This window comes from Drosophila hydei, unplaced genomic scaffold (genome assembly GCF_003285905.1).
Source record: "Drosophila hydei strain 15085-1641.00,03,60 unplaced genomic scaffold, DhydRS2 tig00000149-arrow-pilon, whole genome shotgun sequence".
Lineage (NCBI taxonomy): Eukaryota > Metazoa > Arthropoda > Insecta > Diptera > Drosophilidae > Drosophila > Drosophila hydei.
In genome coordinates, this window is record NW_022045678.1 from 6215318 (window position 1) to 6236707 (window position 21390).

The following is a 21390-nucleotide window of genomic DNA, read 5'->3' on the forward strand; positions in this document are numbered from 1 at the left end:
TTCTGGTATCGCTGCATAATTTCGATATTTGAATTACTTGCAGTATCCCATAACTACAATGCGTAGGTCCATATTGGCTTCAGTACGGCCTTATATAGCCTTAATTTGTTCTCAAGACTAAGTTCAGAACGTTGTAGATACACTGGTGTGGAATGATGGGAAGCAATAAAACTTTTAAATACTTAGTTAGTTTTTCAAGTAAAAGCCTTTGAAAAGAAAGTTAAAGTTATTCAACTTGAAAAGTTGAAGCATTTCTTGAGCAATAACTGCATAGAAAACGGTTTAGAACAAATAAAATATTAATACAATTATATAATTCGGCTAAAAACCGAAATAAAATTGTTAATTAATCTCGCTTTCCGTTAGTCAAAGTTGCAAATAAATAGTAATTTCATTTGCATCTAGCAATATAGCTGCACTCCAAACATCCGCATTTGCACATTGGTCGTTCGCCTGCTGGGCTCAATTAGCAAGAAAATTAACAATGCCGTATCCTTGATCTACTGCAGGACGCAGTTTGAGCGACAAGTATTTTTTAGCTGGGCTCTGATTTGTGGTGCTTTACAAGCTCGTAAAACGTTGGCAACTGGAACCAAAGGGTGCGGATACAGATGCGGATGCGGATGAGGATGCAGTGTCCAGCAAGCAAGCAGACAGACTGGCTGTGTGAGTATGTATGGGACTGAGTGTTGTGTGTGCCAGAAGTCATAAGTGTGTGTGCGTCACTTGCCACACGACGCATCGCTTATTTATGCGAGTGCATTTTTATTTAAATTTAATTGACATTTGTATCGTATTGGCTTTTGTTTATGGCCCATACATCATTGAGATGATGTCAGTTTTAGCCTTTATTGGCGATTGCCTTCTGCATTGCCAGTTATAATGCTATGCCATGTGGCCACAATGCCACTAATTCCAAAATTATGATTATGATTGCTCTCTCAGTTCGATTGCTGTGTATTCGCAGTAAAAACATGCGAAGAGTGAGGTCATGAACATCAAAAACATTTGAAGTTTCTTTTGATTTTTTTAAACTTGAAGCTGCCAAGTAAAGTCATCAAAAACCATCTCACGAATATATAACATATAAAGCAAGTAGGAAAGCTCTTCTGATATGATATTATTCCCATAATTATGCACTTCTTTTATATATACATTACAAACTACACCTGCCTACACACATACACCCACACGCCAGAGCGCGTCCTCTCGTTACTGCGCAGCTTCCGCAGCGACTACGCTTGGGCTGTGCAAAGGTCTTTACAATGAGTAATTAATTGTGGAACAACTTTTGATCTAGGTAGATTTTCTTTATCAAATTAGCCGAACTTTATAGTGACATCTGCATATGATTAAAGCACATCTTTCCAGTAGAAATACAAAATACGCGTAAACATAATGATTAGGATTTTTATCGATCATAAGGAAATGGGATGAGTTATCGAAAAACAATGATAAACTCTTACTGCATGTGGTATGCACGACTATACAAATAAACTGTCAAGTCTTTTACGTTGGTGGTTTACTTAAGCATTGCATTTATACGGTCGACCCAATGAAGTATATATAAACTTAAAGCGGTCTGTGACGCCTCCAACTGTCTGTTACATACAATATCAAAAAGCCATTACGCCATGAATTCCATATATGAGTATTTAAAATACAATACAGATGAAACCTGTAAAAGTTATTTTTGGCAATTTATTAAACAGTTCACACAAAGAAAAGTTCACGCAGATTAAATTGAAATCAGCTTGCTGGATAAAGAAGTCTTCAAAAAACACGCATGGGTATATATCGAATACTAGTTATAAATAGTGTATATAAATATTGATTTTTGTTAAGCGCAGTAGATGGTTAATAGAACCGTTACTAAGTCTGGGGACGTAAATTGATGTTTAATTCTATACGCGGCAGTAACAGCAACAAAATGGCATATCGAAACAGAAACTTTTTAGCTAATGCGCTGGCAAACACGCATGCGACGCCCAGCACTCGGGCCAGCATATAACATTTGGTAATTGAGGCTGCCGCAGTTTTTAGTGTCGTGATAAATTCAAATGCCACTGCGTTGCATTTACAGGTACTGCTTCAATTGCATTGCATGACTCGACAGTCATACCACAATGGCCTGCCAGGGTTGCCACCCAGCCCAACAACCAGCCATCCGGCAACACACACGTGCCAGCGCCCTCGCATAGATGGCCCCGAAGACGGCCAAACGTGTCCTTGAGCGCACTTTTCTGCCACTTGCCTTCTATTTGTAATTTTAACGAGCTTCCCGCCTTTCTTTTTTCCTTGTATCCTTACCCATTGAAATTGGGAAGTGAGGCCATACGGGTTTAGTGTATTCATAAGTCAGGATAAAAAGTCCTGACGCAGCTGAGCTGATTTTTTCTTTTCAAATCTACATTGAAACCTCTTTTTTTAGAAAGCGATAATTATCGATTCCCAAAAAAAGAGCCTTGTCGAAGACCCTTATATGGCGTAACAAACTATAATGTTTTTCTTATGTCTCTATTAATTATTAGAAAAATTATTAAGTCCACAACTGCAACTAAATGAATCGATAAATATTGATTTTAAAGACCACTACATAACACCATGAACTAATCCCTTATTATTATGCCTGCAATAACTAACCTATAACTCTGCTTTCGGTACTAGCTTATAAATAACAAATGATCGAATGTAGAGTCTCAGACATAATAAGAAGTTTCCTGTCAACAAGTAATTAATTATCGATTGTCTGCCTCAATTTTCAAAGGAATCTTTTTTGAGAAGATCGCATAAGCTTAATTTTTCAAGCCATTCCCAAACAGGGTATATCAAAGTCTAGACTTCAGGTTCGAGCACGCCAACTTGTTGTTGGGTTGCTGCTGCTGTTTTGCTTACTGTTTGCAAAGCCCAACGAGTGTCGAGCACTTGTGCAACATTTTGCTGTACAAACTCAAAGAAAGGCCCGTCCTACGCTATAGTTGTTGGAATTTTTCTTTTCGACTTGCAAGTTTTTGCGCTGCGCGTCTCAAAAGAAAATGAATTTCCTTTGGCATTTCCTTGTCTTACTGTGCATTTCAGAAGATTTGATAGAAAGCCACTTGCATATTTTTGTTCAGCATGTGCAACAATTTCCGACGGAAGCGCTCAAAACTTTTGCAGGTATTCAAGTGGCCCCGTAGCCAATACTTGAGCAAGTTCTGCATCAATCTCTCGCAGTTATTTAGAGCTAGAACAGTCTAAATATTTATTAATATATGTAGGAAATAGATATCATATATTTTTACATCTCTTTCGTTTTAAATTAAAAATCTAAATTTTAAAAATCTAAAATTTAACAAATATTTAAATCCAACGGACTCAATAACGAAGCAAACTGCAAAGAGAAAACTACAAATACCTCACACTCCATATAGGGGCATGAGTGGCATAAGACTGTCGTGTTTGACATGAAATACGATTTTGTATTTACCTTAACAGCAATTTGCTTTCAGTGGCAGCAGCTCCTACGACGAGCCTACTTAAATTATGTAAGCATTCCAGTCGACTAATTTATGATGACAAGCGCCTTGTTCCACATTACAATTTCTGAATACAATTGAAGGTCAACATTTCAGAAGGAAACTTTGTACAAGTCCAGAAAATCCGAAAAGTGGAAAAATCCGTGAAACGAATAACTTCAAAATGACATACTAAGCTAATATACTAACTATCTCTAGCTATCACAATTTTCAAGCTCAGGACAATATTCAAATAAACTATTTCTAAGCTTTCACCGGTTGCAAATTAGCTAATTAACACCTGACAATTTAAACACGATTCAATCGCAATTGCTATTCTTATGTGTGCACATTTATAGGAAAATTGCATAATAATTTTATGCTACTTTAACTATTTTAATCAAATTTTCCGCATGGAATCTTTCTATTGGAATATGTTGATAGCTTAGGAAAAATGCAAACTCTCTCAGATATTGGTAATAATTACAACTGAACTTCAATTTGAATAATTTGGATACATTTTAAGCTGCGCCCGAAATAAAGCAAACATCAAATTAGTAGAATAAATACATGAAACTGAAAGTAAATTTAAAAAAATTAAACTCCTAAGCTGTACAAGATATGATTCAATAACTGAACTTTAATAATGTTTTAATCGTTTAAATTTAAACGGGAAAAGCCATCGATTATTTAAAACAAACTAGATCCGCGCGTGCTTTACAGAGACCCACAAAACTACTGACTCTGCTCGTCGTACTGAACGTGATTCGTTGACGCCAACTCAGGGCGTGGCTATTCCGATTTCTCTATATAGTGTTTTTTAAAAATGTAAATATATAGTGAGCGCTATTGGTGTTAGAGAAATTTAAAAAATATACCTGCAAGTATAACCCGCACCCAAAAACATATAGATGATATATCTGAGCCCACAGGCACGTGGCAAACCGCTAGAATCGAAATATTCAATTCATCAAAATGTATATATATATTTCAGAAGAAATGGTGGTGGATAGCCGCTAGATATTTCACCCAATTCTAACACCAAGAAGGATAATATATATATATATGTCCCAAATTTTATGTTAGAAAAATCGATACAACAACAAATGTTGCATAAGTAATGAAAAGGCGCCAGCTGAATAGCGATTAGCGCTAATGCAACTTAGCTGATTTCGGGTCTATAGCAGCTATAAATGATACGCTTATTGATGTCTTTTTGATATCACAAAGTTACTTCCACTTGCCATTATAATTTAAGATTCACAATTATCACCTAAGCCAGAGAGAGCAAGACCAATTGGCAGATCTCACACGTTATAGAGCTTCAGTTAAACATTGTGATTAAACATAAAAATTTGCTTTGTTTATCCTCTAGACATAAATATATATTGTGTTAAACCCCAATTGTCAAATACGTCTGACATAATTACGAAAAGGCTAAGCTAAATGGATATTTTTATTTTCTTTGACCACTTTTGCTTCAAAAAAAAAAACAAAAACGCACATTGCAGTTATTCTTTGAGATAAATTTAAACAAAATTATGTATACTACGTAGATTTATTATAGGAGAACAGCATAAAATACCATGGACCAACCCATTTGGCAAAAAAGGTTCACAAAAGGTAAATACCAACAACAGCTAATTTGTTTGTGAAAATATTTTATTATGTTTGACCACGCCCCCTCCCGGATAGTCTGTTTCTTACCGATGCGCATTGTTGTCACTACCATGGGATTCTTTGCGCTAGTCTGCGCTTTTACAAATCGTGTCTCAATCGCATTTGTTATCATCGAGCTGGCTGTACCCAAAAATCGTACGGATTCGAAAAGCAGCGGAATTTGTCCCCCGGAATCAGATCTGACCAAGGAAAAAATGCAAGTACGTTAAGTCAATATTATTACGCTGCATTATATATTAAAGACGACACGATCATAGGATAGAAATAAACAAGACTGGTCTGAGGAGCATCAGGGCTTCATTTTGGGCAGTTTCTTTATCGGTTACTTAATCGCTCACGTCCCTGGTGGCGTATTGTCTGACAAATTTGGATCCAAATGGGTCTTGAGTATCTCTTTGTTACTCTCCGCCCTGTGCACTATATTCACTCCGGTAACAATAAATTTGTTCAACCAATCAAGTCTGATAATAATCCGTATTTTAATGGGAATGGCACAAGGGCCACTTTTTCCGGCTCTGGCTTCACTACTGTCCCATTGGGTGCCACCGAAAGAGCGCTCAACATTAGGCGCCTTATGTTACAGTGGAGTTAGCGTCGGTATCGTTGCTAGCAACCTTGGCTCTGGTTTCATTATACATTACTTTACCTGGGCGCTCTGTCTCATCATTTTTGGTGCTGCCACTTTCTGCTGGATGATCGTATTTGTTAGTATTAATATATCTACATCCTAATCCCACTTCCACATTTATGACTTTTAATGCAGATCTTAATATGCGCAAGCACACCAGACAAGCATCTATGCATCAGAAAAGGGGAGAAGGATTATCTTAAGAAGCATATATCAATGCAGACAGAAAGTCTGACAATTCCGTGGCATAAAATATTATTCAGTAAGGCATTAATTGCATTAGCCATTTCCCAAATAGGTCACGACTGGGCTTTCTGCCTGATCGTCAGTTACCTGCCCAAATATATGGCCGATGTCCTGCAGTTTTCAATACTCTCCAATGGCCTTTGGACCTCCTTGCCATTTGTTGCATTGTGGTTTAGTTCGCTCATTTGTGGCTTTCTGGCCGATTGGCTAATACGCACAGGAACAATGTCGATCACTGTGGAACGAAAAGTATTCACGTTCATCAGTGAGTCTAACGTACATGGTCTCGCATGGTCGAGATTTTTATTAGAGCGAATATAATTATATATAATAATTTTATATATAATAATTTTTTATATAATAATTTTATGCACTTAGGCGCCTTTGGACCTGGAGCGTTCATGGTCATAGCCTCGTATGTCGAATGCCGCAAGAGTTTGGCTGTGCTATTTTTCACACTTTCAATGTTTATGATGGGTCCATTCTATGCTGGCCAAAAGCTGACACCTATTGACATGTCCCCCACTTATGCGGGAATTCTTACGGCCATCTGTAATGGAGCGGGTGCAGTTTCCGGTTTGCTATGTCCTTCCATTATTGGTATTATGACACCCGATGTAAGTCGAATATGTCGATAATTTAGTTACTTCTTATATAGAACGAGATAGAGAGCCATATAATCATATAACTATTTTATTGCAGAGGACAACGGGACAATGGCGATATGTATTCTGGTTAAGCTTTGCTATCTCGGTCTCTTCTGCCATAGTATTTGCGCTGTGGGGCTCTTCCGATCTCCAGGCCTACGATCCAAGAGCCCAAAGGATAAGGAGGCGCACTAAATCTCACATACCGTTGGACGTATTTGCATAATTTCAAATTTATACTTGTAGACTCATTTTATACGCTTTGCAAATAGATGCGATTTGTATAAAGCTATGTAACATGACGAAACTGCTTTTTAATGTATGAAGTATAAAATCTCTTGGTCCGTCCTTTCACGACTATAATAATTAAGCTTTCGTATACCTTTTTATTATTTTGGCTATAAAGAAACGTTTAAGTAATCATCGATTGGACGTTGGTTTTTCCTTTTTTTCCTTTCTGTAAAGGTGTCACGAGCCTCACAGATCGATAGCAGACAGGTGTATGTGTGTTCGTGGTCGGTGGGTCAGCGTGACCAGACAGGTGGGCGGCACAAAATTACTTAATTAACGCACTGAAGCGCACATACCTCAAACTACGCGTCACACTGCCGTCATAATGTTAACCTGCATTGCGATAGCACATAACTCAGTCCCATGGCTGTTAAGAAAATGACAATGTATCTGTGCCTGCATAAATTTATATAACTTTATTTACATCTATAAATATATATATATATATATATATATATATATATATATATATATATATATATATATATATATATATATATATATAGAAATTTGTTGTTGCGAAACTTAGTATATTTATACCCTGAACCCTTTGAAACTGGTAAATCACGGTAAAATGGTTTTGTTAAAATTTGTATCAGGCAGAAGGAGGCGTGGCAGGCCAGACAGGACTGGGGTCAGGGTATCTCCTAGTCGGGCACCGTCTACTAGAGTTTTCTTACTTGTTTAATATTACCTTTAGCTTAACTTATAAATACATGATAAAATGTGGAGGTCACGTGATAGTCAGCCTTAATGGCTGTAATATCGTTTTATCAATGCAAAATTTTGCATTTTAGGCTGATGATTTCATCATTATGCAAAGCAGATACCCGAATTCAGAATTGTGCTACTGATATTGTGATATTTGGTTTGGAATAAAATTGTAATAGAAGTAGTATGCTTATGTTATCTGTCATTATAAAAACTTTTATATTTTATATATGTAGTACTTTGTCATTTTAAGGCGTAAAATTTTACATTTACTAACAAAATTACTGCAAAAAAACATCAAAAAAAATAATAAAAATTTTAAATTTTTCTTATATTAGATGAGTATTAATCTTTTACATTTTAAATGGAAAAAGAAGATAAACGAACAGAGTGGGGACGCAAGTGCAGTCAAGGTAAGAGCAAATATACTTCAGCTAAAATATATATTCGAGTTATTCCTCACGCACGACCAGGATGCCTAATTCCACAACGTGTTGTGGTCGCTTTGATGGGATTTTTAGCTTTAATGTTTGCATATACAAATCGTGTCTCAATTTCTCACGTAATCACCGAGCTTGTTGTGCCTAAGTCGCGTGTCAGTGTGAATGGTACGAGCACCGGAGTGTGTCCGGGAGAAGCTAAAGTCACTAGTACGGGCGAAGCAGATGTAAGTGGACGAAATTTTTGTTATTTATTGGTTCACTTTTAAACCTGGGCATATTCCCTCTGTGACCATAGTACTCCAAAAGGTACAAATGGTCTGAGGAGCTGCAAGGGTTTATATTAGGTAGCTTTTACATTGGCTACTTAATAACCCATCTGCCCGGTGGCATATTAGCTGACCGATTCGGAGCCAAATGGGTCTTGGGCATCTGTATGTTAATCTCCGCCATTTGCACCCTTGCCACCCCCTTTGCCATTACTGTTGGTCACCAATGGGGCTTGGTAGCAGTGCGTATTATAATGGGTCTGGCACAAGGACCTCTTTTTCCATCTGTGACTACATTACTCTCCCATTGGGTACCTAAAAAGGAGCGGGGTACATTGAGCACTATCTGCTACAGCGGAGTGACCGCAGGTACGGTCGCTAGCAACCTTGGCTCCGGTTTCATGCTTTATTATATGCACTGGTCCGCATGCCTCTATATTTTTGGTGCAGGCACTATATTATGGGTACTACTATTTGTGAGTATTTCATTTTCTAACATACGTATATGCTACGAAGCCCAATGGGTGGGCTTGCCCCTATAATATTTCATGCTTGTATCTTGCAGCTCTTAATATGCTATAGTAATCCTTCAAAACATCCCTGCATTCGGTTGAAGGAGAAGGCATATCTAGAGGAAGAAATACCAATGAAAAATGATAAGCCGCCAATACCCTGGAAGAAAATGTTGCTTAATGTTCCATTGATCGCAGCGATTCTAGGTCAGATAGGACATGACTGGGGCTACTTTGTAATGATCACTTGCCTACCGAAGTTTATGGCCGACGTTCTTGGCCTTTCCATACGTTCCAATGGCATCATGACCTCTCTCCCATTCATTGCGATGTTTATTAGCTCTATTTGCTGTGGCATTTTATCCGATTGGCTAGTACGCACGGGGAAAATGTCGTTAAACTTAGAACGAAAACTATTCAACTTTATTGGTGAGTCACTATAAAATGGTTTTATTAAAATGAGTATTAAAGTGTGTAGATTGAGGCGGAACTATGTTTGCAGCATCAATAGCGGACTTAATCCCGCCCTATACGTCCGTCCGTACTTATGTATCTATGAATGGCTTTTCTTGTATTTTATTATAATTCCGGTACGCGCTTATAATTGTTTCAAATTATCGATAACTATTTCCGTTTTATGGTTGATGTTTTACACAATTTTGACTTGGTAGAGGCGACGCTTGTTGCCGAGGGATTCTTTCCATTTTTTATTTCAAGCTTAAAAAGGTAGAAGACATTGGTTCTAGTTCTAGCTTTGTCTATTTTATAATGCTAGATAGAAGTATGGAAAATATTAAACGCAAAGATACACATACATATTTTTAATGTCTTTAATATAGGTGCCTTGGGACCTGGAGCCTTAACAGTCATAGCCTCTTATTCAGGCTGCAACGACAAAGTGGTTGTTGTAGTGTTTGTGCTCGCCATGTTTACAATGGGTGGATACTATGCAGGCCAAAAATTATCTCCGATGGATATGTCTCCTACTTTTTCAGGCACGCTGAACGCCATATGCAATGGACTTGGCTCGTTGGCTGGCTTGGCCGCACCCCCTATTGTCGGATTGATGACACCACAGGTGAGTTGTAGTGAATTTAAATTCAATAATTTAAAAGTTGATACATTGTTTTTCCGCATGATTAATACAATGCAGGCTACAGAGAGTCAATGGCATGGAGTATTTTGGTTGGGCTTAGTTATATTGGTTCTATCGGGAATCATATTTTGGATATGGGGTTCAGCTGATGTACAGCCATACGATCCCAATTACCAATCGAAACAAGCTTAACCAATAAAGAGTTAGTTCTCCATGAATACACAAAATCAGAACCGTACAGACGAAGACCAAAAAGAAAAGAATAATACGTACCTATCCATGTACCTTTTTGAATGTGCGTATAAGAGATGACCATATTTGTACGAAAGGGAGATACAGTGGTAATGCAGCATAATTTCTGAAGACAAATTTACAGATAATTAATATATTCTCTAATTAGTTTCTAGTACAACGTCTATTCTCCCCGCATTCTCCGTATTATTCATCGCAGAGCTATGAATTTAAGTGCTGTATGGGCCATCATTATAAATCGTGTCTCTAAAAGTTATGAAACAATTCGACAGTGATATTAACTGAATTTTATATAACACTACAAAATACAGCAAAATTTTTCGATAGTGATTAAAAATAAATAATTTTCGATATATACATAACAGAACTATTAGGGGTGGGCTAATCGCAAACACAGATAATTCATTTTGGGTTGGCTATGGCTTGATATTGAAGCTAGAGGAATAGCAGTCGGGAAGCCCTCGAATGCATATGACACGAATTGTTTTGGGCACTGTCGGTGTGGCTATTCGTCTGTTCGTTCGACCAACTGCTCACATGAACGCAAGCCAGATTTGGAATATAAGCTCACTAGAGATTCGTCTTATGCATTTGAAGGCTGTCCGGTTGCGCTTACTCAAGTTTCAATTACGGACGGACGGACAAGCAAAAGCATTGACAGATATCAAATATACTCTTTTGAATTGATAGTTTCAATTAAACTCGAATTAAAAATTAAATGAATTGAAAATTCATAAATTTAGAGAAGTATGGCTTTTGATTTGCTTTTGTGTGTCCTGCGAGTGCCATAAAACAATTACCCCGACATGCTTAAAATCGTTTATGCGATTGACAAGGACTACAGGCCGAAAGGACAAAGACTCACACAAGCAAGCTTAAAGCGTAAATAGCCTGCTAAACACCAACACACACATACACTCACACTCGGGCTCACACTCACCCTCACACACACTTGCACGCACATTCGAAGAACTGTTGACTGTCTATGATTTGTGCTGGCAACTTTTTGTTTGCTTTACTTTGGACATTTTCAGCTGTATTTCTGTCAACATTTTGACAATTTGCGTGACATTAAATATTGATATTTGGTAAATATAGATGATGTTCGCTGCTCGCAGCTTCATATAAATGCATTGCATATATGCCCCCATTGACAGCACTCAAAATAAATGATATAAAATTCAGACATATTTCTATTGTATGAAATCTTAGCTACGAAAACAAGATTTATATGAACTTCGTAAGGGAATTGTCTTTTAAACGCTACGGGGACCAATAAAATTCTAGAGTAGCAATAGAGCATACGTGATATTCATCTACGGCTAGCGTAAATGTTTAAATACAATTGAGTACGTGGTATATTTCAATAAAAACTTATCACTAATAAAAAAACCAAACGAAAATAACTATAATCTTCGAAGCGCCGAAGCTTTAACAATCTTGTGGCATACGTTTTTAAATGTTACAGTCAACTTTAGCCGATTAGAGTTTACTTTTATATTACTAATACTACATAACATTATTAGTAAAAAGGCGTATCAGTCTAATGTTTTATAGAAGTTTTGTTATATATTATAAATTGGAGACAGACAGACTTTTAGGCGTATAATGAAATTCACTCTCAGTTCATTATTAACACATATATAAAATATAATATATATAAAAAGAAATTTAGATAACAGGGGATATTGGATATTATAAATTAATTATTTTTCCGATATAAAATCATTTATTGGAACAAACCACTATTTTTGAGGAAATATTCATTAAAGCTATAATATAAAAATAATAATATTGACAGTTAATAAAGTGGATTTTAAACTTACCCTAGTTTCTTATTCCACTTTCACTACATTCCTATCCGATTTTATTTTCTCGCTCAGGTGCAATGTAAGATTTATCATTTTAAAACACTTTAAAAACACTACTTCATACTACGCACAACACTTTATCATTTGTATAATTTTGCTACAGGTAATAGCATAGGATTAATGTTTAAATCTGATATCTAAAACACGCACAGATAATTATATATGTGTATATTATATACAAATATATTGAAATAGACACTGAAGTAATTTTTTAAGCTGTGCATTAAGTTGAGTAGACTATAAATCTGGAGACTTCCGTGAAGCTGAAATTAAAAAATAAGGCAATTAATATATTGAAAGTGGACGTCAATGTTATTATGCATAAAACCCCTAAAACTGCTCAAACTTAGTGGCAATTCCGTATAATTTATTGTAGCTGCATGCGTGAGCGCCGATAACACAAGCGACAACAGCAACTAGCTATTATTATTATTATGATAATAATAATAATGACAACAATACATTTGTCAATGAATAACGGGTTAACCGAAAACATATGTATACATACATAAAGGTGTGTTTATGTTACAGTTAGAATGTTTGTATTTCTGATAGAAGAATATGCTTTTATTTGGTATGTATCCGGAATCTATTGGAAATCAGAATTCAGTGTAAATTGATTTTGTATGTATTATGTAACACGCAAAAGAAGGCGTGGCAGACATTTTAGTGTATATATTCATGTCCAGGACAAAGATTTGAATCGACTTATCTTAGTCTGTGTAGCTGGTAAGGAAATCGATTAAAAAATTTTTCCAAATTTTAAGTAGATGTAGAATTGCAGATAATTTTCATTAATTAAGAAACTTGCGTTAGTGACAAACGTGCTATTTGACTTTGAAGAAGCGAGTTCGAATCCTTTCTTACTTTCAGTTTAACCTTTACATAAGATAGATATATAACTTAAGATAATATATACATATATATGTATATGTATGTATGTCAGGCACACTCGACCAGAACGTATTTACTATCTTCTGTCTTTTGATTAGTTGGTAAGTATTTAAAATATTATACATTGCGATTTTCTTATAAATTGAGAGTTTCTCAACCCAAATTTATATTCAACAAATTTGATTGTTGCTAATGCACAGCAGCATTAAGCAGAGGAACTCCAATATAGATCTATGTTATGACACGATATGACAACTCTGTGTTTTAGTTTATTTACTTAGACAGGATTGCTTTTTTATAGAATGTCCTCGACACATTTTCTTTACGTTATTTGTCCACAGATTAAATGGCTTTACTCTGAATAAACATTAATTTCAGCCATGTGCTATTTAAAACTGAAGATGTTAATATAAAACAACTTTTTAAATAAAGAAAGAGAAATGCATATTGACGGTGGCCATTAAATTTGAAAATATAAAAATAAAATATAAAAAATAAATATGCGTTGATATCAATGACCAAACATTTTTGCATTTACGAGAGCAATTCACAAACTCCCACACCCTCGAACACCCACACAGTCACAAATGATGTGAGCTATGAGCACATTGCATTTATAGCCTCCATAAAAGTGAAGCAGCATTTTTTCGTATTTTCCTCTGGAAAGTCTAACCAAAATATTGGTTTGTGCACATTTCACTGTACCGAGCCAATAAATATATTATTATTATTTTTTTATTATTATATATATTATATTTTAATGTATTTTATAAGTAAACAATAAGAACACAAAAACAAAACTGACGTAATATTGGATCCAAAAATATAAAAATAAACTTTTAAAATGAGAAAACCTTAAAAATAAAAATAACAACATTTTTAAAGTGGAATTATACTAAGTAAGTAAATATATTATAACTATGTTATTTAAATATATACGTTTGTGAATTTTCAACAATCATTTTATATAATTCATCATATATCTAAGCCCAGGCTCTGAAGTCTCCAATGCTAAAGCTCTGAAATCGCCTGTACACATATGTTTTTGATAGTAAGTTTAAACTTACTTACTGCACGGTCATATAATTTCCGTAATAAAACATTGAAAGCTTTCGAACCACTAAATTAATTAATGAAGCTTTAAAAATGTATGCGTCTGTATGATTAATTCATTTCCAGCAAACAGTAAAATTCCAGACAAACCATATTTATGGCCGAGTGTCATAATTTTTGCAAAATGCCAGCCAAAAAATATAAAATTCCTCCCACACAATAACAAGTACAAGAAGCGGACATGTGGGTCAGCAATGTGAATTGGAAAGTGGAAACAACAACAAATGACCAAATGCACACTTCCACATAGCCACGCAGAGGTGTTATGCTTGTGTGCATGTTTGTGTGTGTGAGAATGTGTGTGCGTGTGTGAATGCGAAAGCTTTGTACTTTGTACTTTGTTTGTCACAGTGTAAAATCAATTTTCATGAAACTATGCCACGCGTCGTATGAGTAATCAGCGAGCAAACAAGCAAAGGCAACTACGATACGTATGCGTAGCCAGTGTGCGTGTGTGCGTATGTGTGTGCACGAGTAAGTGTGCGTATTTGAATACGTCCCTATCACAGTGTGAGTGTGAATGTTTATTGTGGCTTTAGCATATTGCAGCACAAACCAATTTAACACTAATTTCAATAAAGCCAATGCGGCATTCGTTAAACACCACATAAAATTTGAAAGCAATAAAAACTATTTAAATATAATTATAGTATGCATTATAAACAAGAAATTAATGTTACATGGATGGTTGATTAATGATTACAAATAAAATATAAAACATTTTCGCAATGCTTACAAATTTGCTCTATGCTTTACTCCTTTTTAGCTCAGTGGGCTAAAAACTTGTGCTAACTTTTGAATATTGGAGATTGGGAAAGTCCAATAAAGACTTGATTTGTATATAAAGACCACATAAATCGGTTGTCCCAATTCGTTCAGACACACATAAATTATTGACAGACAATTCAATTAGATTATTCTTCTGTTCCCATAATTTTCTATGCTAACTATATGATTTAGTGTTTTGTTACGAAGATGTTGAAACATATTCTGGGTACAATAGAAAAACAAAAATGTATAAGAATAATTATAGAAAGATATTAGAAGACACATTAATACGCACACGAATTTGAATACTTATCAGGTGCTTCATTAGGTCAAACGTGCCTAAATTTAATTGAAAGCCGTGATTCTTAAATGTTCCAACTTATAAGTCATATTTAAAAACACAGAAATTCTCATGAACACACTTATGCATGCAATCGAATTTTTCTGCTCTAAAATGTTGGGGATTGGAATACTTTTGAAATATTTGTGTATATAAGCAAATGATGATTTTCTAATATTCAGCAGATCGTGGGTTGCTGATTATTATATATGCCCTATCGATATCAATTGGCATTAAAAATTGAAAGGACTATCTGCTAAGATTTCATGTGTTTAGATGTGGGTATAATGACAGTCAGACGAATCTTTTGATGCTGATCTACAATAGATATGCTGGTGTCGGATACGTTTTTTTAAGCTGTGATACCCAGAATTCTTATTTCCAATAAATGCAGGGTATACGCTATACATATTCTCTGCACTGACCCCATAAAGTAGGCAACAATAATTTACCTGTTTACGATTTGCTCATTTGCGAATATTTAATGTTTCGATTCGAATTTTCTTTTCTTAGATCAGCAAGACAATGACGATAAAATAGCAACAGCACATGAAAATTTTAAAGCTCGATACTTTGGGGCCTTTGGTGCTTCTGCGTGGCAATCGCAATTCAAAATCAAGCTGACTGAAGTTCTCCTCCGGCGCTTTATCCTCGCTACTGGCGTTGTAGTTATTGTTGTTGCTGTGGTTGCTATTGTTGCTGCTACCCCCGTAATGTATGTTGGCGTAATTTGTAATGCACATTTTCTTTTGGCTGACCTTTCGGTGCCGCAACTCTTGTGTGTCAGCAGAAAAATTTATTTAATAGCACTTTTCACAGTTTTACAATTACAGTTAGCTGCGTTTTTTTTTTTAGTTTTTCCATTTTATTTTTCTAGTAAGTTTTCGAATTGTTATCAAAGACATCGTCGATTAAATAGCTGCCGAAAGATTTAGTTTCCGCTTTGTTATATTAGTTACAGTATTATTAGTAGTTAAGCCTTGTAGAGCACATAATTTGCATGTACGTAAATATACTATATCCAATATCCAGTTTCAGGCACGAGAGAAAGAAATAAAAAAATATAATCGCAAACAAAATCACAATCACAATACAAACAAAAGTAAACTTTATTGACAAGTTGAAGTCGGACACAAATAATTAACCAAATAGAATAAAATTTAAAGACAGATCGGGGGTCAGTGAAGCCTTCAGATCTGTATGCAAATCCCATATTAAAAAGATTTAAAGACCTAAGTTTGTGTTAAGCAAACACATCTAAAAATTAAGCACAATTCAATGAAAGGGCATGACAGCAGCATCCTTGAAGCTCAATAAGTAAACAATAAAAATGTTATAATAAGAGAATAAAGGAAAAGTCTGTTGAAAACTTCTACTAATATATACTTATTATATATATTATAGATCAGATTGTTTGAGATTTCAAGTAAGATATTGTAATTAATATAGTGAATAATAATCAATTCAAAAGATGTTGTTAATCGGAATCCGCTATCTGAATTGTATTCAGATGATCAAATGGCAAGTTAGCAAATAGCGTAACCACGCAGTGTGCTCAAATTCGAAGGGAACGAAATAGAAATACAAAATTACGCATACGCAACATTGGACGCTTAACAAATTCTTAAGGCCAGCGAGTACAATTTTCACTTTCAACAACAACACTTGCGCGCTTTTTATTGACGCTGCTTCACCTGGTACTGCTCCTGCTGTTGCCGCCTGTGGCACGCGCCTCGTTTGCTCGCGTTTTGTATACTAATTCCAGATGCCCGAGCAGCTGCGTCTCAGCTCCTGTGGGAAGAGTCTTGATGTGCTCTATCTCTCTCTTAATCTGTCTGTCTTTTTCTCTCTCTGTGTATGTCTCTCTCTCTCTCTCGCTGTCTCTCCCTCTGTGAAATGCGCGCGCAAGGCTTTTAAGAGAGCGTTCCCTATGGGAGACTTCGCGTTGTACTCGACTTTTGTTTATAACAACAAAACTTGATAGCTGAGCAAAGCGTATATTCAAAGTGCTAGTTGTTGTTGCTGGTGTTTCTGTTACTGTTGCTGCACTTAACTTGAACTTTTTTGAAAAGTTGGCACGCGGTGGCCTTCTTGTATTTTTTAAAACTCATTTCAAGGAATTTACTTAGATTTGTGCGTTTTTTTCTGATATTTTCTTTCTTTTAACTGCTGCTGAGACAGTTAGGCATTGGAAAGGCCACACATATGGACGGGCCCTGTGGGCTTGGCACGACCCACAAAACCCAACCGCCCACCCACACGATGACGACTTTGAAAGAAATACGCGTTGGCCTTTGGCTACAGCTTTGGCATTGACCAGGCCCATAAAAGCGCCTACTTATGACCATGTTTAGCATTCTCAAAAGAGAAAACAACAAATAATCAGCTTATCTGAGACACGACTCAGCTTACTATTCAACAATCCATTGACTGTGTGAATTGACTTTCGGACAGTTAATTGGCTATGCAAAATAATTCTTAAATAAAAAAGAGCTTTGATAAAACAAACAAATATTCGTAACTACTGGCCTTCTCTTCTCTGCGTATATTTTGACAATGATTTAAAGCAAAAAATACTTTAAATATTAAACTTCAACTACGAATTTAAATCCTCTTTTGAAAAGCAACAAGCTAACAAACAGCAGTATATGCCCATTTAAATTTCCTTACTTAATTTTTAAGAATTCAGAAGACGACTGCGAAAGTTCCATATGAAATTCACAAAAATACTCTTTAATTGCAGCTTAAGGCTAATGCATTCAGCTATTCGGATTGCATGAGTCGAAGCTTTATTCTGTTTTGCATAGCAGCTCAACGCTTAACACTCCCCTATGTTCTATGAAGTCACACGGCTCTCCGTTCAGACTATAGACAAGAGGCTGCTTTGTATATATTCAACGAAATTATCATCTGGCTCTCGTACGTGCCGCTTGGCCAAGTTCGTAAGAGCCAGAATCGTGTGTCCTTGTGCCTGGATATCCAGCCCAACAACCCCACAGCATCAGCCTCTTTCCACAAACTGCTTATCTCATAGGAAACACTGGTTGCTTTACTAGAATAAAATAAATAAAAAAAGCAACTAGAAAATGTTGCCAACTGAAATTTGAGCAAGAAATCACAAGTCAAATGCTCCCCAGTCAAAAAAAGTACTTAAAAATTTTGGACTTCTTTATCGCATGCCAAAAATTGAAATATTTATTTTTTTTGCTTTGGCTGCCTCAACAAGTTTCTTGTTGACAGCAAGAAGAAAGAGCTGAGGCAAATTTGGACCAAATCGCAATTGTGCTGTGTATGTGTGTACAATAAAAAACAAAATACACACAATTAAATATCCGCCTTATATTCATTACAGCCACAAGCAACAGCAACAACAGACAGCAATTTATGTCTTCAAGCAAGCAGGTCCATATTTTTATGGGACATTTGCAAGCCTCTCCCACAGACACACAACAATAGACCCCCACTCACATTCGCTAAGGGATGGTAAAAAGAAAAGTAACAAATTAAATAATTAAAACAAATATATACAGCTCGAATTGAAGAATAATAAGTGACCCACAAAAATATAAGACAGTAAAAATAATTTGAAGCCAAATAATAATAAGATAAGAAAAGTATTCACTGTGAAAGCTAGACACACTATCTGTTAACTTAAGATAAACAAAAAAATATCTAAATAGATAAATAAAGTTGGTGTGCATATAATAGAGATTGCTTTCATATGTATTTACATATTTTAAGTTATTCAGTTATATATTCACAGTAATCCACCTGCTGAACATGGCACAGAATGAGACAAATATAGCTCTGTGTGATTTTACGTATCTCAATGGGCGAAGCTATACAAGTTTCATATTTTTCTCTTTTTGACACACGAGCTTGTATTTTGATCCCTATAACTTTGATAACACCACGACTGTAATATAAGACAAACTGAATGCTCGCTTAACACGCTCCCAGTTAGCGTATCCAAATATAATGATCAAGTGAGAATACACATAAGTAGCAGACAGACGAATACTGCATAAGCTAATATGGTCTTTTCAGTTTGTGAACAAGTGTAAATATTAAGGTTAACTTTTAAAATTGCTTAGAAGGCAGTAAAGGTTTGCCCTGTAAAATATGGTTGAAGGACGATTTGACACCAAACACACTCACACACAGGTATTAGACCCACCTATGTGTGAGACATACATGCATGGCAATCCATCTATTTGTATGTATGTGTCCTAACCTAACCTAAGCAACAACAACAGCAACAGCGAAAGTCTGGGGCAGCAAAAAACGAAAGTAAAAATTTCTATTTTCTATTCTTCTCTCACTTTTCTCTTACAATTTGTTTTTTTTACTATACTAACTGAAGTGAAACTCAACTTAGCTCATTTGAAGGACTTTTTGGCATTTGGTCGTGTCTTTTGCGATTGTTTATTTATTTTCTGCTTAAAACTAAACGTCCACGAAGCTTTTGCAGGGTGGGTAAATTACTTTACACGCTACTTGAACACGCAGGCTACGTAAATTCTATACTCGACATCAGCCAAACATTTATTTTAATTAAAAATAAAAACACCAGACATAAAATGTGAAGAAAAACTAGAAAAGTCTATGAAAAACCACCAAAACTAATCGAATTAAAGAAGTTGTGACAGGAATATTATATTTAATTATATTACATTATTTTAAAATATCTTTAAAGCTTTTGCGATTGATTTGAAAATAATATAATATAAATAAATATGGTTTACCAGTCAAAACATCTTTAATATTTTCGAGCAACTATTTGTAGTACACTTTTTATATATATATATATATATATATTAAAAAAAAAATATATATATATATATATTAAAAAATGAACTACAAATATTTGCTTGAAAATTAAATATTATATAATAAATTAAACTGTAAATTAAATATTAAAATTGTTTCAATATTCACGCTAAAATTACTTATAATAAATAATAATACAGAATAGTATATTAAATATAAATATAGATTAAACCTTTTTTTACAGTATAGATAGATTTTTTAAAAATTACATTAAATATTAACAGCCAAGAAACAAAATTAATTAATAAATAAAACTAAAAAATCAGCATTTCAGAAAAAAAACGTTTATTCAATGTTTTGATTGAAAAATGATAGATATAAAATATTGATATATGGAAATTAAGCAAAAATAAATTAAAATTAACTTAATTAACTTAACTTAATTAAATTAACACAAGTGTAAATAACTTATCTGAATTACTATAGCTAAATATTAAAGTCTGCTCAATACTTGTTGTGCTTGACATGCCTCGCTACTTGACAAACAGGGGAATATATCAATTATAATGTCATTATTAGTGGAAACTGTGTATAGGCCATGTAAATAATAATTACTCTATAAGCAATAGTTAGCTGGATAAATATGCATATGATAAAAACCAATTTCTTTAGCGACATAAAACAACTATTTCACGGTCAGACTTAGAGTCGAGATAGAACTGGCTAAACTCATGCTATTTGGTTGACACTACAATTGATAGCTTTTTATCAGCTTATTTGCACATAACTTCACTGATAAGAGATACATTTTTTATTTTTACGTACTCTCGATTCGTGGCTAGCAGAAGCCCAGCAAGGATACGCAGAGGACGCGTACGGCAGAAAATATTTTTAAATATATATACAAATATATGTATATATGTTTGTTCGGAAGTGCACACAATCTGTAGTTATTTTTATTGCATTGTTATTAATAAGATTAATAAAAATTAAATATTAAACACGACCGTTAGACAGATGCACAGTTTAAGCTCTTTAAGCACTAGTATTTAATATATATATATATATTTATTTATATATATATATAAATATATATGTGTGTGTGTATTTATGTATATACCTTTTATTAATTTATTATTAATTTATTTTTTAGATTATACTTTAAGTTATTGTTGCTTGAAGGTTTGAAGCAAGTTTTTTTAGTGTGCTGCGTGTCTGTGTGTGTTAACGAAATGAAGAAAGATTGTCTACTGAATTTTGCAAAAACTTTGCCCGAACCAAAAGCCAAACGAACTGAGTCGAGGCGATAGAGCTTTGCAGCTGCTGCTCCTGCTGCTCCTGCTTCTGCTGCTGCTTCATGGACAA

The 21390-nt window shown here is 34.9% G+C and overlaps 2 protein-coding genes across 4 annotated transcripts; both read left to right on the top strand.

Annotated features, from left to right (window-relative positions):
- Positions 1 to 4912: 4912 nt before the first annotated feature.
- On the top strand, positions 4913 to 6959 carry LOC111594786 (sialin-like). 3 transcript variants are annotated; one of them, XM_023308240.2, is made up of 6 exons: positions 4913 to 5120; positions 5193 to 5377; positions 5435 to 5881; positions 5941 to 6316; positions 6430 to 6668; positions 6754 to 6948. In XM_023308240.2, the coding sequence occupies exons 1-6, from the start codon at positions 5084 to 5086 to the stop codon at positions 6922 to 6924; spliced, it is 1455 nt and encodes a 484-aa protein (XP_023164008.2). In that variant the 5' UTR covers positions 4913 to 5083; the 3' UTR covers positions 6925 to 6948. The 3 variants fall into 3 exon arrangements, with proteins under 3 accessions (XP_023164008.2, XP_023164010.2, XP_023164009.2); XM_023308242.2 differs by lacking the exon at positions 5435 to 5881 and having other exon boundaries at positions 4914 to 5120; positions 6754 to 6947; XM_023308241.2 differs by lacking the exons at positions 4913 to 5120; positions 5193 to 5377 and having other exon boundaries at positions 5479 to 5608; positions 5676 to 5881; positions 6754 to 6959.
- Positions 6960 to 7992: 1033 nt separating this feature from the next.
- LOC111594785 (putative inorganic phosphate cotransporter) lies at positions 7993 to 10322 on the top strand. The gene is made up of 6 exons (XM_023308239.2): positions 7993 to 8113; positions 8174 to 8367; positions 8439 to 8885; positions 8975 to 9350; positions 9761 to 9999; positions 10075 to 10322. The coding sequence occupies exons 1-6, from the start codon at positions 8065 to 8067 to the stop codon at positions 10207 to 10209; spliced, it is 1440 nt and encodes a 479-aa protein (XP_023164007.2). The 5' UTR covers positions 7993 to 8064; the 3' UTR covers positions 10210 to 10322.
- The last annotated feature ends 11068 nt before the right edge of the window (positions 10323 to 21390 follow it).